At 50.2% G+C, this 25897-nt stretch overlaps 1 protein-coding gene across 2 annotated transcripts in view; it reads right to left on the reverse strand.

The window, feature by feature from the left end:
• MCMDC2 (minichromosome maintenance domain containing 2) overlaps nucleotides 1-25897 on the reverse strand; it is a 1176074-nt gene that overhangs the window by 518854 nt on the left and 631323 nt on the right. For both annotated transcript variants that reach the window (XM_085604114.1, XM_085604113.1), the window contains one exon: nucleotides 10181-10386. In XM_085604114.1, coding sequence (XP_085460240.1) covers nucleotides 10181-10386 — 206 coding nt within the window. The remainder of the gene's footprint in view (nucleotides 1-10180; nucleotides 10387-25897) is intronic.

A 25897-nucleotide genomic window follows, 5' to 3' on the forward strand; every position in this document is an offset into this window, starting at 1 on the left:
GCGCTTAGTGCTCGTGCAGCAATAGAGCCACTTGTCATCCGTGAGTTCTGTCTGTAGGTCTCGTGGCCAGGCCAGCCGCGGTTTGGTGTAAGTACTGCCTGCAGCCGCCACTGTGATATAGTAAATCTTAGATACCATCTTTGCAGGTGTTTACGCTTTAATGACAGCGGTAAGGGCAACGACCTCAGGGGGTTCCTCCATTCCATCCCCCAGCAATTTCTTGAGGGCGTGGCGAAGTCTGTGGAATTGGAATTGAGCGAGGGGTGTCGGCACAGCCTCTCCACCGGACACAGCGTCCCAGGGGCGACCCGTGCCATCCGTGAAAAGGTCCCCGATAGTGTGGAGATCCAGGGTTTGTAAAGCAGCGGTGACTTCCCTGTCCCTACATGGAGCAAGCCAATGACACCAGTCTAGTCAGGCTTTCGGGGAATACAGTATATTTCCCGCCTGCGTTGTTAAGAGATAATGCCAGGCGAGCGCCACCGAATTGAGTGAGTCCAATATTCAAATGTGCCTATCTGGGGGCGTGAACAATAGGGCCAGAAGAGGCCGAGGGGCAGCAACTATTGTCTCAATGCGTACATGCGGGATGTCAGATGGGCCATGCATCCAGTGATACGCCTGGGAGCATTGTGCCGCCCTATATTATAGGTTCAAATCAGGAGCACCGAGGCCCCCCATCGAGTACGGTAACGACAAAATGTGCCAGGCGGCGCGTGCCTGCTTACCCGCCCAGGCCAGGCGTACCATTAGGGATTGGAGGCGCTGGAAAAAGACGCGGGGCAGTACCATTGGGATGTTTGTGAAGAGAAAGAGGAAACGCGGGAGCACCACCATTTTCATGAGGGACACTCTACCCATTAGCGTTAGAGGAAGGCGCACCCATTTGTCAATGTCATCTTCCAACCCCGTAATTCTCCCTCAGGACAACCTCGGAGTCAGTGTGTAGTTTAATCCCCAAATAACGCATCGCCTTTATAGTCCATTGCAGTGGGTATTCGGGTTCGAAGGATGCCGTAGCCGGGGTGAGAGGGAACATGAGGGATTTATTCCAGTTGACTCGCAGGCCAGACAGGGAGCCAAATAGCACCACCTCTCGTAAGACCGGGGAGAGGTTAGTCTCCGGGTCTCTAACATAAAGCAGTATGCCGTCCGCATATGTAGAGACAATTAGGCGATAGCTGGGGAAGCGAATTCCCCTATGGCTATGGTACTCCCGCAGGGCGCAGGCCAAGGGCTCAGCGGTCAGAGCGTAGAGGATCAGAGACAGGGGGCAGCCCTGTCTCATGCCCCTGCTTATGCGTATGGGGTTAGTAACCAGTGTGCCGATTTTGATACGCGCTGTGGGGGAGTTGCACAACACTGCGAGGAGTTGTAAAAACACCTCTCAGACTCCCATTCAGCTGAGGACCTGTCTCATGAAGGGCCATTCGACCGAGTTGAATGCGTTTTCCATATCCAAGTATACCGCGAGAGCTGGTACCTCCGACCTCGTATGTTGTAGAGCAGCAAATACTGTACGCAGGTTGTACGTCAGGTTTCTGCTAGGCACAAATCCTGCCTGCCCTGTCACGACCAAGGTCGTGTCAAGTGACGCCAAACGATTGGCGAGCAATTTAGCGAAAAGTTTAGCAGCCACGTTCATCAAGGACAGTGGGGGGTACGAGGTGCATTTGTCCGCAGTTTCCCCGGTTTAAGTATAGCCACTAGTATCGCCTTGCACATAGATGGGGCATCCCACCCGTGGTGCACATGTCCTCGAAGAGCGTGAGCAGGTGCGGGCGCAAAAGATCAATAAATGCCTTGTAAAAGGCCACCGCGAGGCCATCGCTCCCCGGTGTGCTCCCTGCTCTCATACCCGAAAGTGCTAGGATTATTTCATCTCGCTCAATCGGTGTCATCAGAAACTCACAATGCCAATTGGACAGCCACGGGAGTTTGATATGGGTAAGATAATCTAATATTTGCTCGTCAGGGCTGCAGCCTCGGGACGAGTAGAGGTCCGCGTTATATTGTCAGAATCTCTCCGCTACCTGGGCCTCCTCCAGTGGGGGGTCTCCAGGCTGTGGTCGGATTTCCGGGATCGCCGTAGCGTCTCGCCGCTGCTTAAGGAGCTGCGGGAGGACCGCCCCCGGTCGAACTCCCTCGCCATATGTACGGGCTGTGGCATATTTCCCAAGATGTTTTATTTTGGCGTCCGCCTCTGCATGGTATTCCTGGAGAGTCTGCGTCAGTTCCAGAGTGAGCGCCTCATTCTGGCCCGCCAGTAGGGAGGTCTCTAGATTCTTGATCTTGCGTTCCAAATCGGCCAGTCTGTTACGAATCGATTTAAGAACCCCCGCATGTTTAGAGATGGCTACTCCCCTAATATACACCTTAAAGTCCTCCCATATAGTTTGGAAGGAGTCTACGGAACCCACATTGGCCTCAAAGTACGTCTCGATGGCCGTGGCCATATCATCCTTAAAAGCTGCGTCCAGGAGAGAGTAGTGCGGGAATCGCCATAGGAAAGGGGGGATACGCTTTTTGGGGGAAGCGAGCACCAAGAGCAGAGGTGAATGATCAGAATACGTGCGCGGGAGGATCGAGCAAGCTTGAATATTGGGGAGCAGGTGCCTAGAGGTGAACCAGTAATCAATTCTAGTATAAACGTTATAGTATGCGGAGTAATGCGTATACCCACCCTGTCTGCTTCGCCAAACATCGCACATATCAAAACTGGTCAAGGACGACTCCACTACTCTGGCAGATGCCGGGGGGAGCCTAGGCGGGCCTTCCGACCTATCCAACTCGGGGTCCCTCACCAAGTTGAAGTCTCCACCTCACAGGACCCATCCCATAGCGTGGGGCTGAGTCAGTACATTGAGCTTAATATAGAAGTCAGGAGGATCGTAATTTGGGCCATATATGTTCAGGAAGAGCAACTCCATTCCCTTACCACAGCATTTGGTGAGAACAAACCTTCCCTCCCTATCGGTCTCAACAGGCGACAGACGAAACTCCGTCTTTGGGTTAACCCATGGCAGGTCCCCCCTAGCATGAGTAGTGAAGCCAGCCGCATGCATGTTGCCCAGTACTCTCTTAGTGCGTAAGATATAACTACCTAGGGGAAGGTGTGTCTCCTGAAGGAGGGCAATGTCAATCCTGTGTCTGTAGAGACAGCTCAGAACTTTCCGAACTTTCCTGAAATTGTTGAGGCCGCGCACATTCCATGTGAGCACCGCCAGCAAGTCCGGAGAGGTGTTATCACTAACCTCGGCTCTATCCGTCATATGAGGGTTGCCAGTCTCGCGTCCATAACATCAGTCTCGTTATACTAGTACGGTCATAGTGTCGTCCGTCCAAGAACGTCACATCCGAATATACGTCCAAGAACAATCTCAACTTGATCCCATCCCCCACCCACATCAGGCCCAACCCAACCAAGCCTGCGCAAAACAACTCCCCTCTATACACCCAGCAGCATATAGGATCGAGCTTCACAGTTACACAAAAAATCTATTTGGAACACAACCCCCCCCCTCCCTCCACCCACGCTTGCCCCACCCCAACTTTCCTGCGATACCATCCCACCCACCAACAAAACTGCCCCACCCTTTCCCCAACAGAGAAAATCGTCCCCAGTGTGAATCACGCAGGGGTGAATGTAGCTCGCTAAACAAAGAAAAGAGTGTGGCCCTTAGTAGGCCGCACTCCGAACCCCGTCATCTAAATTGTTTGCATCTGTGCATCATTAAGGATCGTCAAAGCACAGGGGGAGGTAACCCCAAGAGCAATACAGTTAGGGGGAACCCAGCCCTATGACCTATCCCGTTGTCGGTTTAGTCCAGAACAGAAAGTCGTATAAATGCTGAGCAGACCACGTCTGTGTACATAGAGGTGGTCCCATCTGTGGCTTGTCCATGTTCCCCTTCGCGTCAGCCGCCTCCCTCAGGAATGTAACGACCCCGAGTAACTACGCTGGGATGCGGGGTCACCCAAACAGAGAGTGAGGCTGAGAAAATCTTTCATAGAAAAGGGCAAAAATCAGCGGCCTCCCCACCCAGTGCCCCCACAGACGCACTACCTCCCAACCAGAAGTGGATCATTCATTCTTATCAGTTAACAGCATCAAAGAAAGATCAGTCCTGTTCCTCCATCAGGCCGCCTGTCGCTTCATCCAGCAAGTGTTGCTCCAGGCGCATCTCTGTCGTCCAGTCCTTCAGCGCCTTCTGCAGTGCCTTCGGATCCGTAAAGATATGAGAGCGGCCCTGTCTGTTCACTCGAAGTTTCGCTGGGTAGAGCATGGCATGGTCCGCCCCCAGTTCGCGGAGCTGTCTCTTCATGGGAGCGAACAAGCGTCGGGCTTCCTGGACCTGGATCGTGAAGTCCGGGAACAAAGATATAGTCACTCCCTTAAACCTCAGTGGCTGTTTCTCACGGAGGAGCTTCAGCGCGATGTCCCGGTCTCTGTAGTTGAGCAGCTTCGCTATGATAGGTCTGGGGGCAGCCCCCGGTGACGGCTTCGGACCCAGAGAGCGGTGAGCCCTCTCCACCACAAACATATTGGAGAACGATGTCTCTCCCAATAGTGTCTTCAGAAGCTTCTCCGTGAAGAGCTCCATATTTCCCATCTGGGTAGTCTCCGGTAGGCCCGTGATGCGGAGAATGGATCTCCGAGAACGCGCTTCCAAGTCCTTTGTTTTATCCTGCAGGACCTGCAGAACTCTGCTCAATTGTTTGTGTTCAGTATCTAAGGCAGTCTGTGCTTCCTCATCCTCCGTCAGCCTCCGTTCCGACATGTCAAGCCTTTCAGCGTGCTTGTCCAGTCTCTTAGCCAGCGGTCCATCCGGTAAGTCAGCGCATCCATTTTGGTACCCAGAGGTGTGATGCCCCCTTGTAAATTCTTTTCCATGGTTAATAGGAGACTGCGAATGTCCAGTCGGGGGTCCACGGTGGGCTGGTCCCGCTCTCCGGACCCCTCCACGATGGAGGCATCGCTGGACTTGGACTGCTGCTGTTCAAACGATATCTTCGGTTGTGCTTTGTCCACTCTCCCCATCCTGCTCTCCCAGGGGGACCCTCTTGTGCAAGCCTCCGAGTTCGTATGTGGGGACAGACCTCGCCCGGGTGTCGCTGCTCTCTTCTCCGGTAGATAGCACCTCGTTCCGTCCACCCGGGCGCCGGCTACACCATGTGTTTCACCGCCACACTCCCCCCGCTGGGCGGCTAGGTAGTATAAGTCTTGCGAGGGTGGGTCTCCTCCCCCTCCATCTGCTAGGGGATTCCTCACCCCCCGGGAGGGACGCAGTTCTGCAGTCGTCTAGCCAGGCAAGCCCCCCGCAGCGGGAACACCAGGGTTAAAGGGGACTAGGCCGTGTGCGCCATCGGCTCAACAAAATCCATAAATTGCGCTGGTCCTCCACAGCACAACCACCGGGTGGAGTGCAGAGGGGGGGCACAGCGCCAGTCAGCTCTGTCCGCCCTCCGAGGCAATGGGGAGCCACGAGCAGGCCGCACTTTCCCCGGTGCGAGATGGCATCCTCCCTCCGATCGGCCCGCTCAGGGCTGCAAGGCTCAGCGGGGCGGTCACTGCAGGGGGGCTGCGTGGCGCGCGACCGGGAGCAGTTCTAAAAGAGACAAGCCGGTTGCAGGGTGAAGACGTGCCAGGAGAGTAGTGTGGCCCAGTCCGCCCAACGGCCACGCCCAATCCTCCGCTCTTGGGAAATGTCCGGCCCTCAGGGGTGGCACACAGGGGGGTATGCTCCCCGGGAGCGCAGCGTCAAACTCCCCGAGCCCAGCAATTCCAGGCGCCCCCTCACTCACCGGGCTCTCCCGAGAGCCGTCCAAGTCCACGTGGCACTATACACAGCCACCTCCGAGGGCCCGCAGATGGAACGAGCCCTGCCCCCACGGGCCTCACTCTCCACAGGCTACAGCAGCACAGGGCCTCAGCCAGTAGGGATACAGATGGCCGAAGGCGCTGTCGCAACAAGCAGACCTCCCGCCGTCCGGCTCTTGGAAGCGGCTGAGTTGCAGGGCCCAGACATTGCCCTCTCCGTGTCTGCAGCCGCGCCGCGGGATCTCGCACCGCTCGGCTCCTCGCGGTCTCAGCTCCCAGGTCCAGGACCATAGGCTCGTTCTCCACACCGGGGGCCAGTAGAGATGCAACGCCACTCCCTGCTGACGCCGCCCAGCTCGCAGAGTCAGGGGATCCGAGTTGGGAGCCGCTGCTGTGTCACAGGTGCAGGATTATTAGCGGATTTTGCGACAGGTTATCGGAGCTCTCGGCTCAAGCGGCCATCTTGGTCGCGAGCTAGCTCCGCCCCCCCTTTTATTAAGAAATAGTTGGGTTCATCTTGCGGTGGCTTACAGATGTTTTCGCAGCTGTTTATTTCTGACGCGCAGCGTAACCCCTTATGCACCGGCGATACCACGGCAGGGCACTCCCAGCGGGCACTCAGTACTAACAGCACGCGTGCTTAGGGAGTGGCCCGACAAAGACATCCATACTCTTGGGGACCTCTATCATGAAGGGATACTTATACCCTACACAACCCTCGTAAACGAGAAAAGGCTGCCACCTGGGCAATTTCTCACTCATTGCGCACTAGCGGCCTCACTCACGGCAAGATGGGGAGATGTCACGACCGAACTACAGACGCACCTCCCCTTACAATACTTGCATGTCATGGGACGTGGCAGACACTTGACACGCTGGTTCTCAGCCTCACTCCAAACCCGGGTGGCATTAAGTCTGGCCACACTTCGCCACAAATGGGAGCAGGACCTGGGTAGCCAGTTCACTGATAAGGAATGGGCCAGAGTACTTGAGAGCCCCACGCGCATCCCCAGGAACATGTGCTTCAGACAGATGCAGCTTTACATCATACACAGGGCATACCTCACGCCTGCGAAAATCAATAAATACTTTAACCGCGGAGATGCAGCATGCCTGCGGTGTGGGGAAACAGGGGTCGATTTCGTGCACATGTTTTGGGCCAGCCCCAGGTTGAAGGGATACTGGAGGGAGGTGGCCTCTCTGCTGCGCGAGATCAGTGACCGGGAGCTGCCCTTCACTTGGCTTACATATCTACTGTATAGGTTTCGCAGAACCCCCAGCACAAAGGTCACGTCCATATTCATAGATCTGTTAAAGATGGTGGCCAAATGACTGCACAGCAAACGATGGAAAGCTCCTGACCCACCGCACATAAAAGCTTGGCGCTACTCTATGCTTGCGTGGGCCTAAGCGGAAAGCCTGACTAATAAACGTGAGGAGATGCTGGGATTGCATAAGGTTCCCATTGCAACATACTGGGATACAATCTACCTGGCACTACAACACAGTCCAGACACGCCACCCGCAGACCTCTCCACCACGCCAGACTTAGGCAGCGCTTAATCCCGTAGGCAGCAGCTATGTGTAGACCGCGCCGTTCTCTTGCTGTCAGATGCAAACTACTTGTGGCATTCGGTTGACACACACTCTGGTCATGGGGTAGTAGTCAGACTCTAGTGGGTATGAGAACTGCGGGCCATGCCATATTCGGACGCAGAAGGGGGGGACGTGGAGGGCTACGCACTACCTGTTTGTTTGCATGCTTTTTGCATTTCTCCTTTTCCTTTCTTTCCATCCTTTAGTATGCATGCGCAGTTCTTAGTTTTTGTTTGATGTTAACAATGAATCTTTTATTGGCACCTAATCGCAAATGTATGCCAGTTTTCCTGCTGCATGTATGGGACAGTACACGCATGTGTGTGCAATAATGGACATTCGCCAGCATTTGTACCTTAGAAGACTCTCAATTTGTGCACTCGGAAGTGCTTATCATAGCCCCTTACCCTCTTCTTCTTTCTGCCCTTCCACCTTTTGCTTCCCTACCGGAGCATTGTCGTACATGTACCTGTTAGTCGCACTTTCGATCACTGTATACATTGCTCGAGCGTGAACTGTAGATGTGCTATATGACTATGCTGTGCCTTATATGCCAAGTGAAATGCCCAACATTGCTTGCTTTTTCTTATGACTTGTACTGAATTTATCTTAAAACCCAATCAAATGGATTCACAAAAAAAAAATACAAAAATAAAAATAGTTGGTCCAAATCTTTAGGGTAGTTCGTATTCCAAAAGCTTCTTCTTTATTATGCAGTTTAACATGCAATTTTTTAAAAACTTCCGACAACAGCAAAAGCAGCCGACGCGTTTCGTCCAACTTTGGACTTCTTCAGGGCAGAAATAGTAGGTTGAATGTAAAACACGTAGGGTTCTTATTAACTCTATTCAAGAGTTTTTCTCCATCCAGTGGGATATAGTATATCCCCAATAAGAGATCACAGTCCTGTTTAAAAACAGAAGTTTATGGTACAAATTAGAAGATTAAAAAAGATCCTTTGCCATCAGTTTCAAGCAATAGTAGGAACGTCGCTGCTATCGGACGAGGCTGGTGCCTCCCTTTCACTTTCATCTGGATACTGAATCGGGTATCCCACGATAGGACTAACTCGCCCTTATCATTGGAGGAGTTTTCATATAGACCCACTATCCTACTATTGCTTGAAACTCTTGAATAGAGTTAATAAGAACCCTACGTGTTTTACATTCAACCTACTATTTCTGCCCTGAAGAAGTCCAAAGTTGGACGAAACGCGTCGGCTGCTTTTGCTGTTGTCGGAAGTTTTTAAAAAATTGCATGTTAAACTGCATAATAAAGAAGAAGCTTTTGGAATACGAACTACCCTAAAGATTTGGACTCACTTAAATTGTATAGGTGGAGTGGTGCATTTGGTGCTGTTTTTGTATATGTAGATTCCAATTAATGGAACGGCATTGTGCTGGCGGGTGCTAACCAAGAGTGCACACTTCTGGTGAATAAATAATCTTTTTCACCACATTATTACATTGAGTTGCTCTAAAATCCGGTGTTGTCTTAGTGGGATTCCGCTAGCCTTGTGTTTTGTATTAATAAAAATAGTTGGGTTCAAAGGTTGTGACACCTCAGCAATTGAGGATATATATCTGACCAGATTAGTTCTGCCAAAGCTATAGAATGAAGAAAGGCTTCTTTGATGGGAAAATATCTGAGTATGAAATGCCTTCTCTCTTCTCTGACTTTCCACGTAGCAAGCCTCTGTGGGAGGACAGCTTCCCTGGACATTTTTTAGACTTGTAAGTCCAAAGTAGTGGATCTTCTTTGTGAGGCATCCAAAAAGGCAATTATTACTGTCTTTCCTAAGTCTGGAAAGGACACCACTATATTATTCGAGCTGCCTCCTAGTATCATTAATCATAATGGATGTAAAATCCTGTTCAAAGTGCCAGTGAATAGACTTGAGAAACACATCACACATCACCCATCAAGCGCAATTCAGAATCATTCACGGATGATCATCACTAAATGTTATCTCACCAACTCTAGCTGGTTAGAGACTCCTTGGAAGAAGCACATTCTTCTCATTAGATGTTGAGAAGGAATCCAACAGAATTGAATGGTGATATTTGTTCTACATTCTTGGCAGCGCTGGTCTGGATAATTAGAACATATTTAAGGTGGATTGGCTCTATTGGCATGAGTCCAGTATTTTTTGGGGATATATTTAGTATTTGAAAACTCATGAGATAGGGCACTCCGTTATTGCCATAGCCTTTAGCAGCTGTCATACAATGGAAGAAAAAGATTAAAAGCATACATACAGATGTGGGGATGTCAAAAAGTTTGCTTTATAAAAATGAGGTTTTACTGACTTTGGCTCAAGCTTACCTCCATTGTTATTCTTGATTGATGGGTTCTCTGCCTTTATAATCTACAAGGTGAACAGCAGTATAAGCAATGGACTACCCATGCACAGAATCACCACTATCCATCTATTGAGGGGTATAACTAAAAGAAACAAGCTAACTTAAATATATGGGCGTCCTTGTCAAGCGAAGTCCTGAGTGAATAATTGTTGATTATGTAGATCCTGTAATATCGAAGACAGCAATGAATATGCTCATTGTTCACATCTCCAATCATCATTATACGGAGGACCAATATGGTGAAGATGATGGTAGTGAAACGTTTTAATTATCTTTTCAAAATGCTACCTAACTCTTGCCGAAGATGGTGCGATAGGACCTCACTAAAAAACTTATGACGGGGACACTTCAAACACTTTTCTCTCTCCATATGGAACAGCTAAGTGATTCAGCAATTTACCTGACTGTAGAAGTTCAAGTTTGTCTTTTCTGTGTGACATCAAATCTCCAACAAAGCAAACACCACCTTTGGCTAACAAAGCGCTGCAAGCTTGAATGCTGGCAGTTCCAGTCCCATGTTCATCTTTAGTTACTGTGGCAAATATTTCACAAGATGGTAGATGACGTATCCCTCGTGGCACAAGACAAATGCAATAATTCAACAGCCTAAAAGAAAAACAAATCTATGGTAAATTGTTTTTGGAGATTTTAAGATACACAGTTCCTTACTAAGTTTAATCTAAACGTATTGTTTATCTAGATGTCAGTGTGGGTAGTAAAGGAGTGGGAGCATTGTGAGGAATGTGGTATTTTATATGGGGTGGTTATGAGACCTCACCAGGTAATACACTCATGATACCATCTTTGGTCTAGTCAGGCTTGTGTAAAGCATTTAGAAGTACCAAAAACAACAAAATAAAGTCACAACATAAAAGAACTCTGACACCAATTTGTAAAATAAGATCTTGTTTTTAGGAATTTTTAGATACCAAAATGAACAAAATAAACCAAAGAGTTCTGGAGATATAGATATTTAACTAAAATGTAAATTGCTCCTTTTTTTAACTCAGATCATCAACATGCATTGGCAAATGCTGAGGTTAACGGAAACTTTGTAAAACTTTAGTAAAGTTGTGTTCCGCTACTCCAGCCCACTTTGGGGACCCACCTCCGACAGGGAGGTGGTCAAGGGGGCCAGTAAGGATTTGTAACACAGTTACCTTGTCACTAAAGCAGTCTCAAGTACAGTTCCAAGCTCTATGGGTGAACCGCAATAGATTTCAATGATGCAAGGGACACAGGATGCTGAAGATGCCGAGGATGTTGTGTGGTCGACAGGGGGCTTTCTGGGGATGCTCCTTGGTCCAATCGTGGTGAGCCGACTTTGGCCACAGAGGTTTATGTCCCTCGAGGTCCTCTTCAGTCACAGCAAAACTAGTGGCTCCCTTTGGTGAAGCTCTCCAGTCACAGCAAAACTAGTGGCTCCCTTTGGTGAAGGCTAGCGTCTGTCTTGGGTGAGCAAACAGCACTCTGATGACTCTCCCAGTTCCAGCAGATTCGGATGAAACTTTTGAGTGTTAGGACTTAGTCTACCAGGCTACACATCAGCGGTCAGTGGTGGTCAAGCCATGTCAGGAGTATCCCAGTAGTATGACAATCTCTCCTGCCCGATCCTCACACCATACATGTTTACAAACTTTCATATCAAACACATACAGCATAACATACAGCCCCTTAATGAGCAGCCCCCATCCAACCATTCAAACTAGTCGACCCCTGTCTCTACCGTAAGGGTCAACGCATTCTGATTGTTATCTTCCTCACCATCAATAGACATGCGAATCAAGTGCGCTTTATATGGGCCCCTTATATCGCGCGGTCTATTGCGTATCAGCATGAGAGCATTATAGGTGTCTGGCTGCCTGTTGCAATAGGACATGTCAGTGTGCTATTCCGACATCACCTGCAAAGGGCCCTTCATCCATCGCATAGCAATTCTCTGCCTTACCAATAAGAGGCACAAAGCCACCTGCCATTGAGATGTCTTGGCATATCACAATCATATCTCAGTAAAGCTACCAATGGTGTCTCTGGCAGCAGTACACCCACGATATCTTGCAACACTTCAAATCCTTCAGTCCAAAAATGATGAACCCCAGGACAGAACCAAGCCAGGTGTGCAAAGCTAGCCCCCTCGACTCCACATCTCAAGCAGCGATCATCATCCCTTAGCCCATATCTAAGTAGTTGCACAGGGTGTAGTATACTCGGTTAAGGTATTTAAAGAGAACCAAGCGGTGCCGCCCGTTCTGCGAAATGGTTTTTGTTACCGAACAGCAATATGTCCACTGTTTCTCTGTAATTTCTATGCCCAGGTTGTCCTGCCACTCCTGCCGTGGCTTTGCGAGTATTGGGTCACCACTTACTCTCATGAGCTTATATAATGTCGATATTCCATGATAGGGCGATTGAGTCTGCAATAGGTAGGTCAATAAGACCATCTTATGTGGTTCCAATATCTGGTCCCCCAGTAGTGTGTGTAACGATTGGTGTACCCGGTGATATTGGTATTTAGTGAGTAGTGTTATATTGGGTGTTGGATCTGCTCCCAGTTACTAATCACCCCCTCTGTAAAGAAATCCCTCATGCAGTGTATGCTAAGTGCATGTAATGCCTGTAGTACTCTCCTGTCTTCTCCCAACAGAAACCATCCACATCACTCTAAGGACAACTTTGGGGAATAGAGACGTTTAATCTGTAGAGCATCAGAGGTTTTCCGCAGGAGATATCTTGTGACACCAACAGGATCATTAGTATGGAATCGGCATTGCAAATTACCCAATAAGCATTGCTGGAGTGTTAGTGGGCTTGCTTCCATCCTTTCCAAGTACAGGTGAGGTTATTCTGGCGGTCCGTGCAGCCAGTAATACGCATGCATTGTCTGCATTGCTCTATAGTATGCTTCGAGATCTGGTGCGTCAAGAACTCACGCTGAATAGGGTAGAACCAGTGCAGACCATTGGACGAAGGGTTGCTTTTTCTGCCCAAGCCAGCCGGCTCAATAATGTGCGTATATTGTGTAGTGTAGTTCCTATATTACCTATACAGGATCTGTACATTTTGGATAACATAAACTGTGGGTTTGGTGGCAGACTGGTTCCGAGCACCCCCACTGGATAAGTTAGCCTGTTTGCGTTAGCTAGCTCACAGTGCCACTAGAATCTCCTCTTATAGGGGAGAAAGTAGTCTCTTGCAACCTCAGAACATGACAACCCTGATCCCTCAGGATCGTGGAAACAATATACTACTTTTCGCTCAGTCACTCGTGCTCACTTAGTTTGTCTCACTCAGAGATACACAGAATAAACAGTCTGGGCATTTCAATAAGGATTTATTGAACAGTTGTTATTCTAGTGTAGAATAGTTGAGCTTCAAAATCATAAGACAGTAGCAGAGATATATGATTAGCAATACTACAAGAGTAAAGGGATGGTATAGTTCTACCATTTTGCAAAAATCATGAATACATACAAGTATATAAAACACATGACAAAAGTGCAACGTAAAAGTGCGTACTCCTACAATGCCTCCCTAACTAGATGTACCTAAATGTACCTAGCATCTGTGTAGGTGTTATGCCAAGAACAAAACCAAAATGGATGATGGACGGAGTGTTGAACATTGCAAGCACTCACCCCCAGTCAACTGATCTGGGTTTAATCCATTATCATTCTTTAGCTCACTCCGCCACCCCAGCTCAGACATGGCCATATGCAAATCAGTCTGACCCTGTGCCTCATAGGAACAGTCCAGCCCGAACTGCCAAGCCATGTCTTCCCTGGACCGGAAACAAGCATCCTGGGACCAGTTTCTGGCTAATCAGCCGTCATCAGCCAGGCTACCTTGAATCCAATGGCAAAGTGAGCAAGGGACCCACGTCTGGGCATACCCTGCCAACTTAGGGCGAACAAAGCAAAACCAAAGGGGGTGATGGCCGGACTGTTGAACATTGCAAGCAGTCACCCCCAGTCAACTGATCTGGGTTTAATCCATCATCATTCTTTAGCCAGACATGGCCATATGCAAATCAGTCTGACCCTGTGCCTCATGGGAACAGTCCAGCCCGAACTGCCAAGCCATGTCTTCCCTGGACCGGAAACAAGCATCCTGGGACCGGTTTCTGGCTAATCAGCCGTCATGAGCCAGGCTAGCTTGAATCCAGTGGCAAAGTGAGCAGGGGACCCATGTCTGGGCAAACCCTGCCAACTTAGGGCGAACAAATCAAAACCAAAGGGGATGATGGACGGAGTGTTGAACATTGCAAGCACTTACCCCCAGTCAACTGATCTGGGTTTAATCTATCATCATTCTTTAGCTCACGCAGCCACCCCAGTTCAGACATGGCCATATGCAAATTAGTCTGACCCTGTGCCTCATGGGAACAGTCCAGCCCGAACTGCTAAGCCATGTCTTCCCTGGACCGGAAAGAAGCTTCCTAGGACCGGTTTCTGGCATTTCAGCCGTCTTCAGCCAGGCTTGCTTGAATCCAGTGGCAAAGTGAGCAAGGGACTCACGTCTGAGCATACCCTGCCAACTTATGGCGAACAAAGCAAAAACCAAAGGAAATGATGGACGGAGTGTTGAACATTGCAAGCACTCACCCCCAGTCAACTGATCTGGGTTTAATCCATCACCGTTCTTTAGCCCACTCTGCCACCCCAGTTCAGACATGGCCATATGCAAATCAGTCTGACCCTTTGCCTCATGGGAACAGTCCAGCCCGAACTGCCAAGCCATGTCTTCCCTGGACGGGAAAGAAGCTTCCTAGGACCGGTTTCTGGAATTTCAGCCGGGCTTGCTTGAATCCAGTGGCAAAGTGAGCAAGGGACTCATGTCTGAGCATACCCTGCCAACTTATGGCGAACAAAGCAAAAACCAAAGGAAATGATGGACGGAGTGTTGAACATTGCAAGCACTCACCCCCAGTCAACTGATCTGGGTTTAATCCATCACCGTTCTTTAGCCCACTCTGCCACCCCAGTTCAGACATGGCCATATGCAAATCAGTCTGACCCTGTGCCTCATGGGAACAGTCCAGCCCGAACTGCCAAGCCATGTCTTCCCTGGACCGGAAAGAAGCTTCCTAGGACCGGTTTCTGGCATTTCAGCCATCTTCAGCCAGGCTTGCTTGAATCCAGTGGCAAAGTGAGCAAGGGACTCACGTCTGAGCATACCCTGCCAACTTGGACAAGTAATGCATGTACCATTGCATCATGTCAGGAAGCACAGTAGTGAACATAGTAAACAATGTGATGATCTGTCAATTGTGCAGTGTACAAAAAGTGAATTATACACAGCTAACACAAAGCTTGCCGGGTGCACTACAATGACCATTTCCCATCTGACCCACAGGTGACCTAGAACTCACTGCAGAGAACAACACCAGCAACCTGCAGAGCCAGTCTCCCCCCCCCGGTACATGGACTCTCGGATGTTGACCCCCAGGATTCCATGGACGATGAACTCGAAGCCGGCCCATCTGGTGTGCCAGGGAGCAACAGGTCCCAGGACCCCATCGTCCCCCCTACCACATCTGCGGCAATAACAACTTCACAGCAGACCCCTGCTGTAACTGCCTGTGCGGCCACCGCCACCGCCACCACTACCACCACCAGTGCTGCCTGCAACAACCTCCCTGTCCCAGAGGATGACCAGCACACACCACCGATGGAGGACGGCAGGGAGAGGATGCGGGTGCCCACCGTGGTGAGGCAACAGGTCCATGGCAGCAGGGTAGGTAGGAGGGGCAGGGTCACTCACGGACACCAGGAGGCTGGGACCCAATCCCTGGAACTCATCACCAGAGTCCTTGGCGCATACGAACAGGCCCAGGGACGAACAGGCCGGTCGGACGAACTGTTGCACAAGCTCATCCTGCTGTTGAGGTCCATCGACACCCGCATGGGTCAAATCGTGGACCTCTTGGGCCAGCAAGTGGCGGTACTGAGGGACAGGCCTGCGCCACAAACAACAACTCCACCTCCCTCTGGTGGACATTCTTTAGCTCACTCCGCCACCCCAGCTCAGACATGGCCATATGCAAATCAGTCTGACCCTGTGCCTCATAGGAACAGTCCAGCCCGAACTGCCAAGCCATGTCTTCCCTGGACCGGAAACAAGCATCCTGGGACCAGTTTCTGGCTAATCAGCCGTCATCAGCCAGGCTACCTTGAATCCAATGGCAAAGTGAGCAAGGGACCCACGTCTGGGCATACCCTGCCAACTTAGGGCGAACAAAGCAAAACCAAAGGGGGTGATGGCCGGACTGTTGAACATTGCAAGCAGTCACCCCCAGTCAACTGATCTGGATTTAATCCATCATCATTCTTTAGCCAGACATGGCCATATGCAAATCAGTCTGACCCTGTGCCTCATGGGAACAGTCCAGCCCGAACTGCCAAGCCATGTCTTCCCTGGACCGGAAACAAGCATCCTGGGACCGGTTTCTGGCTAATCAGCCGTCATGAGCCAGGCTAGCTTGAATCCAGTGGCAAAGTGAGCAGGGGACCCATGTCTGGGCAAACCCTGCCAACTTAGGGCGAACAAATCAAAACCAAAGGGGATGATGGACGGAGTGTTGAACATTGCAAGCACTTACCCCCAGTCAACTGATCTGGGTTTAATCTATCATCATTCTTTAGCTCACGCCGCCACCCCAGTTCAGACATGGCCATATGCAAATTAGTCTGACCCTGTGCCTCATGGGAACAGTCCAGCCCGAACTGCTAAGCCATGTCTTCCCTGGACCGGAAAGAAGCTTCCTAGGACCGGTTTCTGGCATTTCAGCCGTCTTCAGCCAGGCTTGCTTGAATCCAGTGGCAAAGTGAGCGAACAAAGCAAAAACCAAAGGAAATGATGGACGGAGTGTTGAACATTGCAAGCACTCACCCCCAGTCAACTGATCTGGGTTTAATCCATCACCGTTCTTTAGCCCACTCTGCCACCCCAGTTCAGACATGGCCATATGCAAATCAGTCTGACCCTTTGCCTCATGGGAACAGTCCAGCCCGAACTGCCAAGCCATGTCTTCCCTGGACCGGAAAGAAGCTTCCTAGGACCGGTTTCTGGAATTTCAGCCGGGCTTGCTTGAATCCAGTGGCAAAGTGAGCAAGGGACTCATGTCTGAGCATACCCTGCCAACTTATGGCGAACAAAGCAAAAACCAAAGGAAATGATGGACGGAGTGTTGAACATTGCAAGCACTCACCCCCAGTCAACTGATCTGGGTTTAATCCATCACCGTTCTTTAGCCCACTCTGCCACCCCAGTTCAGACATGGCCATATGCAAATCAGTCTGACCCTGTGCCTCATGGGAACAGTCCAGCCCGAACTGCCAAGCCATGTCTTCCCTGGACCGGAAAGAAGCTTCCTAGGACCGGTTTCTGGCATTTCAGCCATCTTCAGCCAGGCTTGCTTGAATCCAGTGGCAAAGTGAGCAAGGGACTCACGTCTGAGCATACCCTGCCAACTTGGACAAGTAATGCATGTACCATTGCATCATGTCAGGAAGCACAGTAGTGAACATAGTAAACAATGTGATGATCTGTCAATTGTGCAGTGTACAAAAAGTGAATGATACACAGCTAACACAAAGCTTGCCGGGTGCACTACAATGACCATTTCCCATCTGACCCACAGGTGACCTAGAACTCACTGCAGAGAACAACACCAGCAACCTGCAGAGCCAGTCTCCCCCCCGGTACATGGACTCTCGGATGTTGACCCCCAGGATTCCATGGACGATGAACTCGAAGCCGGCCCATCTGGTGTGCCAGGGAGCAACAGGTCCCAGGACCCCATCGTCCCCCCTACCACATCTGCGGCAATAACAACTTCACAGCAGACCCCTGCTGTAACTGCCTGTGCGGCCACCGCCACCGCCACCACTACCACCACCAGTGCTGCCTGCAACAACCTCCCTGTCCCAGAGGATGACCAGCACACACCACCGATGGAGGACGGCAGGGAGAGGATGCGGGTGCCCACAGTGGTGAGGCAACAGGTCCGTGGCAGCAGGGTAGGTAGGAGGGGCAGGGTCACTCACGGACACCAGGAGGCTGGGACCCAATCCCTGGAACTCATCACCAGAGTCCTTGGCGCATACGAACAGGCCCAGGGACGAACAGGCCGGTCGGACGAACTGTTGCACAAGCTCATCCTGCTGTTGAGGTCCATCGACACCCGCATGGGTCAAATCGTGGACCTCTTGGGCCAGCAAGTGGCGGTACTGAGGGACAGGCCTGCGCCACAAACAACAACTCCACCTCCCTCTGGTGGACAGCAGGATGACAGTTCACCATCCTCCCCTGCGCCCACAGAGAGGGGTGAGTCCTCAGACCCCACTGGCCCTGCAGCAGGGCTTGCCCCTGCAAACGACGAAGGGGCCGTCCTAAGAAGACCCTGGGAGTATCTGGAGGCAAAGCACCTGCCAGACGCCAGTCACAGAGCCAGCCATGGATGGCAACCCTCTCCACCACTGCATTGACTTTTTGGACTGTCCTTCCCCACACTGCCTTGTGAATGGCATCTGTCTGTTGCACTGGGTCACCACTACTCGATTATCTCATTTACCACAACTGTCAACTCACTGCTCCACCACCCCCCAAAATGGAAATGTACACCCCCCCCCCGCAACTCACCATTGCAAATAAAATATCCTTACACACACATGTTGTCGTGTCTGCCCCGTCTTTATTGCAGGATGTACAGTCTTCAACATGATCACAATGTACCAGGAGCATGGGCTGTATGTAGGCAAGGAGAAGTTGAAGACACCTAGGGAAACACAACATAACTACTTTCATTGGTCTGGTTGTGGCATCACAGACATCACACTACACCTACCATCAAGATAACCCAACATGCACACATCACAATGGGCAACAAGTGTCAACATACACGTCCTGTAGATGTTCCCAAATGACCTGGCCCAGAAACATTGCCAACCACCACTGAGTCTACAACTGGCTGCTGTTACAATTCTCACATGTACCTTCACGACAACAGCAATATCAGCAGACAATGGGTATGTTGCACATTGTCATCCACCTTCAACTGAAGTAGCGTGTGATGAGCTGTTCACGCAGGTCAACACCTTCCTCCTCTCCACTGTCCTCATCACTGGACACGGGTTGGTTTGTAGGCTGAGTCCTTGGGTCCTCACCATCATCCAGGAGCAGGGGAATCTCCTTGCGAATGGCTAGGTTGTGGAGCATTCAGCATGCCACTACAATCTGACACACCTTCCCGGGCGAGTATGCCAGTGCACCTCCGGTCTTGTCCAGGCAGTGGAAACGTGACTTGAGCAGACCAAAAGTACGCTCCACCACACGACGTGTCCTCCCATGTGCCTCATTGTAGCAGATGTCAGCTGGGGTCCTGGGATTCCTCAGTGGGCTCAGCAACCAGGGACGGTTGGGATATGCAGTCACCTAGGTATGGCAAACACAAATAGACATTGCAATGTCGCTGAGGCTGAGGGCAGCAGGTCACACACCCAGCACGCCATACGACTAGGCATACTCACCCACAATCCATGCACGCTCAGGAAGCAGATTAGCCATCAGCTGGGGCACAATGCTGTTCCGCAGGATGTAGGAGTCATGGGCCGAGCCTGGGAATTTGGCACACACGTGGGAGATGATCATATCTGCCAGGCACACCACCTACACATTTATGGAGTGGTAATCCTTGCGATTCCTGTAAATGTGCTCAATTGCCTGTGGTGGCACAGGCCCAACATGGGTGCAATCAATGGCACCAACAACATTGGGGATGTGTCCAAGGGGATAGAAGTCTCCCTTCACAGCTGGCAATTCAGCACCCCTGGGGAAATGGATGTATCTGTCCTTGTATATCACCATGGCGGAAAGTACATCATGCACCACCATGCTGAACGTCGGTTGTGACATCCCACCAGCGCTGGCCACTGTCTCTTGGAACGATCCAGTGGCAAAAAAATGCAGGGCCGCCATCACCTTGTAAGTAGGGGTGAAAGCTGTTGGATATGTCCGGCGAGGCTGCAGGTGGGGCTCCAACAGATCACAAAGGGTTTTCAGGGTGGCTCTATCCAGACGCCGTTTCCGCATGATCGCAACATCCTCCATGTCCTCCAGCACCGTCAAGTGACGAATCAAATTTGGCCTCCTCCTATTTGAGATGATAGTGGACACATGTGAATGCAATACATCATGAAATGTGCACAGCATATCACGTTCTGGATGACACAACAACAACAATGACTGACATCAATATTGACAGGTTTACATGTAGGGACACCTTCAACTACACAAAGGGCACACCTGTCAACTTACACAAGACAAGTACCTCAAACACCACCTTGGTCAGTGTGAATGCACATAGGGAGATGGCCACATTTCACATGGGCACGCCTGGGAGTATAGCATCCAGCATATGTGTAACAAATCAAACCCACTGTCTCATACCTAGCTGCTGTACCTGTCACACCTTAATGCGTCATTACAACCTGGCACACATCCACCACACAATGACCACAGTCGGCGCAGGAATGATGAATGTGTGCATGAGCAGACATGAGAGGCAATGCAAAATAGATCATCATTCATTGAGACGAGCATCACTGTGATTGTCACTGCACCTCAACACATTGACATGTGTCCACATTGTAGAGTCCAGAACAACACTGTCCTGCCTACACGACAATCAAATCCATAAGTGACATGTGAGGGAGTACAGGCCAATCTACGAAATCACACACACAAACATGGCATGTGTAGCCATCAGTGGAGTAAATGGAACATTGGCATCGTGTGCACAATGATGTGCCCTTGACCATGTGGGCACTGTGCACTGTTGATGTTTGCCAGATGGCCATTGCGATTGTATGGCACCCATATCGCGGTAGCTACCGCCTGGCCCCAGCGGTATGTCACCAGCACCCCCCATTTCCACAAGTGCGGTAGTGATAGGAGACATGCCCAAATGGCGGTTGGCATGCTCTGCCACCCGAATCGCGGTGCCTCATGTGAATGAATGGCACCCAAATCGTGGTAGCTACCGCCTGGCCCCAGCAGTGTGTCGCCAGCACCCCCCCTTTACACAAGTGCAGTAGTGATAGGCATGGAGGAATGCCTAAATGGCGGTTGGCATGCTCCGCCGCCCAAATCGCGGTGCCTCATGTGAATGTATAAGTAACGACAGATTGCTAGTACTGCGAAAATCTTTTTTCTCAATCAATTGTGAGGAGGCATTTTTGAACCAAACAAAAACCCTAGACAAGAAGCTTTGTCAATTGAATCAATCAATTCTTTAATTTACTATTCATATGGTTGACCTTCTAATTTATATATCAATCAGAGATTTAGAAAAAACACTCAATGGACAATACTGTACTATCTTCACAAACCATCACATTCAGTCATTCGATTCAGTTCAACTCATTTATTCTCATTCACACATTCATTCATTCAGAAACATACAAGGGATTCATTCATCAAATACATGAGACATTTTTGTAAAAAACCACAGAGGGAAAAGGCTAAACAATTTTGTCTAACAATTTTGATTGGATTTAAATTCTTGTGGCCAAAAAAGAAGGGGCTACGCGTTTCGAGTCCCCATAATTACTAGGGCTCTCATCAGGACCTGTAGGCTCTAGTGGGTGGAAAATAGATCAGCCGATCTATATCATAAATAATTGTCTTGTTTTGAAAAACAGAAGCGAATGTGAAGTCCAAGCTGAGGGCAGTAGAGCGTGCAAATCTCTTTTTATGCTTAGAGAGCAGAGTCACGGAGATGAATCGGGTGGGCTCGCTGGTTTGAGTTTTTCTTTAGCGGAGCACTTAAGGATCCAGTTTAGTTCGTCCTCTCAGTCTCGCGGTTTGTGAGTCAGGGACTGAATGAATGAATGAATGTGTGAATGAGAATAAATGAGTTGAACTGAATCGAATGACTGAATGTGATGGTTTGTGAAGATAGTACAGTATTGTCCATTGAGTGTTTTTTCTAAATCTCTGATTGATCTATAAATTAGAAGGTCAACCATATGAATAATAAATTAAAGAATTGATTGATTCAATTGACAAAGCTTCTTGTCTAGGGTTTTTGTTTGGTTCAAAAATGCCCCCTCACAATTGATTGAGAAAAAAGATTTTCGCAGTACTAGCAATCTGTCGTTACTTATTAAGTCTGGCTCAGCTTTACTGCCATTAGCCAAAACCCAGTCTTGTTATTGGTCATGTGAATGTATGGCACCCATATAGCGGTAGCTACAGCCTGGCCCCAGCGGTGTGTCACCAGCACCCCCCATTTACACAAGTGCGGTAGCGATAGGCATGGAGACATGTGGAAATGGCGGTTGGCATGCTCCGCCGCCCAAATCGCGGTGCCTTGTGTCAATGTATGGCACCCAAATCGCAGTAGCTACAGCCTGGCTCCAGCGGTGTGTCACCAGCACCCCCCATTTACACAAGTGCGGTAGTGATAGGCATGGAGACATGTGGAAATGGGGGTTGGCATGCTCCGCCGCCCAAATCCCGGTGCCTTGTGTCAATGTATGGCACCCAAATCGCGGTAGCTACCGCCTGGCCCCAGTGGTGTGTCACCAGCACCCCCCCTTTTACATAAGTGTGGTAGTGATAGGCATGGAAACATGCCCTAAAGGCGGTTGGCATGCTCCGCTGTCCAAATCGCGGTGCCTTATGTGAATGTATGGCACCCATATCGCGGTAGCTACCGCCTGGCCCCGGCGGTGTGTCACCAGCACCCCCATTCACACATGTGCGGTAGTGATAGGCATGTAGACATGTGGAAATGGTGGTTGGCATGCTCCGCCACCCAAATCGCGGTGCCTCATTTTTTTTTATTTTTATTGTTTTTAACCGTTTTTATTGCAGAACATAAAGATAAGCAGCTTACATACATAGTGACCCTGCACCGTAAATGCCAGTACTTTTCCTTCCTTGGCCATGAGGCTTCCGTACACAGCTTGTGAGCCCACATCCCAGAGGCGGGGCAGCGATAACATATAGGTCATGACACTTAACCACAGTGCAACCTGTACATGTGTTTCTATCATTATAGGATGTCTGCGTTCCGCTTTTGAGTTTTCTCCCCTCTTCCCTCCCACTTCGCGGTGCCTCATGTGAATGTACGGCACCCATATCGCAGTAGCTACCGCTTGGCCCTGGCGGTGTCACCAGCACCCCCATTCACACATGTGTGGTAGTGATAGGCATGGAGACACGGGGAGATGGCGGTTGGCATGCTCCACCGCAAAAATCGCGGAAGCGCACACCCGGCCCCTGCGGAGTGTCACCACCATGGAGCTTGCCCTAGAGCCAATGGGAAGCTCGATAGCGGTGGCATGATGCAATTTTGAAAATCGCGGTAGGTGTGCTCCGCCACCGCGGAGGCAGTCATTGGATGCATTTGAAAGAGGCAGACCTGGACCACCAATTGCTGCAGCTTGGCACCTTTGAAACGACACCAGGGGGCTATATATGTGAGGAAGTGAGCCTCACATTTCAACTGCTCCCAGAGCCTGCTGCCAGAGACCCCTCACCTGCTGCTGCCTCCAGGGACTGCTGCCAGAGACCCCTCACTTGAAGGGACCCCTCACCTGCTGCTGCCTCCAGGGACTGCTGCCAGAGACCCCTCACCTGCTGCTGCCTCCAGGGACTGCTGTCAGAGACCCCTCACCTGCTGCTGCCTCCAGGGACTGCTGCCTGAGACCCCTCACCTGCTGCTGCCTCCAGGGACTGCTGCCAGAGACCCCTCACCTAGTGCTGCCTCCAGGGACTGCTGCCTGAGACCCCTCACCTGCTGCTGCCTCCAGGGACTGCTGTCTGAGACCCCTCACCTGCTGCTACCTCCAGGGACTGCTGCCTGAGACCCCTCACCACCCAATTCCGCCGCTGTTGTCTCATGTCCACAGTGATGTCAAGGACAGAGAAGATCCGTGCCAGTCCCTTCACGAGCGAGGGGCTGGAGGTCCTGGTGAACGAGGTGCTCACACAGTACCCAAGGCTATATGGTGCCCCAAATATCGTGGTGAGCCCAGCTGGGCAGCACAGTTCGCACCTACAGAGACAAGGACACATCACTTCACTTACAGGGTATGACGTCAGTCTTTTCACATTGCACTCCAGCTATGGGCCGTCTCAGCACTGTAGAATGCACACAACTGCCCTTGTGAAGGGCATTTTGTATTTGTGAGATCATGTCCCTCAATGTGACATCCATGACACAGTTATCTATTCACAGGGCAGGGACATTGAGGGCTGTGCAGCCTTGGACACCGTGGGTCACCCCCCAAACACAGGTTGACATGTGATGTATGTGTTGCTCAACCCAACAATGGAATGGAGAAGTGGGCAAGCTACATAGGGGTTTCAGTGCTGGCATCCTGCATGTGTGTGAGATGTGCAGGGACTGTGTTCCCCCTCACACCTGCATGCATTCACATCTGCTTTTTCCATGCAGATGTACCATGTGAGATGTATTATAGTCTCTGATCGACATTTCGTTGGATTTGTGACGAGTCTGTATCTTGCCGCTATACTGATAGATGTCGGTACATAACACTGTGTCACTGATCATTTGCCCCTCTTGTCTCCCATGCCTGCAGCTCAAGTTACACCAGCGTAAGTCCCTGTGGAGGGCCATTGCAGCAAAGGTTCGAGCTCTGGGGGTCTCAAACCGATGGCCCACCCACTGCCACAAGAGGTGGGACGACATCAGCCGGCTGGCAAAGAACGTGGCGGAGATGACCTTGGGGCTGCTTCCTCGCACTGGGAGTTTGGCACGGCGCAGCATTTTTTTTTTTTAACATATTTTTTATTAGAAGGTATCAGCACAGTACATCGAAGGATATATTAGCCAGTACAGCCGCAGTATAATGGTACATATTACATATCAAACAATAGTATCAACATTCCAGTAATCCGTAATTTACAGCATGGTCCGTATAGTGGCATGCATACAAATCTATAAATACCCATCATTTTCCCTCATTCCAGTTTGTGATCACCATGGGCCCTGCTCTCTCTGTATACAGTGCTGTAATGACACACCTCAGGCTGAGCAGTCATAACCGGATAATACTGCATCAACGTGCTTCATATCATGAAACCTTGAAATAAACATAAACTCACTTACTTCCCCACCCACCTCCCTCCCCCGTAGGCTCAGCAAACCAGAAAATGTTCAATCATATATTCAGTGCAGCCCAGCATAGCAAGTTATACACAAATTTCAGTATTTCTGGCCCCTGGCAGCATCCCACTTTACATTACAAGACTCTATTGCGGACCAAGTTCTGAACTTCCTATGCCCCCACAGAACACGCCTTAGAAGCAATACTCTAGTATGTCTAAAGCGCCAAACTCCTCCAACAGCATATACCATTTCATAGATATAGGTATCTGGCGCAGACCACGTTGTTCCTCTCTTTTTAATTCTGCACCTTCCGCCCTGCCCCATCGCATTAGCTCATCATACCAGTCCTTCAGTGACGGTGGTCTAGCAATTTTCCATTTCATTGTAATGTTACGTTTGGCCAGTATGAGTGCCAAATTATTGAATTTAGTGACTGGGCTACCTTTCTTCCCTTTGGGGCCCAGCCCCAACAAACAGTATTCCAGTCTGTCATTATTTCTCACTGGAGCTATATTTGTTAAAATCTCACAGACTGTTACCCAGTAGTGTCGCAGTCGTGGGCAATTCCACAACATGTGTATCAGATCCGCTGCCGGTGATTGACATCGTGGGCACACATCCGATGCGTCTTGAAACATAGCACTCAGCTTACACGGTGTCAGGTAGGCTCGATGCAGGAGCATGAGTTGTATAAACTTGAATTTCGGGTTTCTCAACACCTTTCTAGGATATTCCAACATCGCACCCCATTCCTTGTCACTGAGCGCTCGACCTATATCTACCTCTCATTGGGTACGAAGGGGTTGGAGTGATACCGCTGCTACTGTGCGGATGCCTTTGTACAGCCATTTTGTTAGGTATCGACCATTGCCCATCAAATGTTGCATTGTGACTAACGTGTGCGTAGCTGGTTCCGCACCCCCAGGGGCCCATTTAGTACGTATGTAATGAGAAATACTCGTGTGTAGAATAAATAGT

Source organism: Triturus cristatus, chromosome 5_1 (genome assembly GCF_964204655.1).
Source record: "Triturus cristatus chromosome 5_1, aTriCri1.1, whole genome shotgun sequence".
NCBI lineage: Eukaryota > Metazoa > Chordata > Amphibia > Caudata > Salamandridae > Triturus > Triturus cristatus.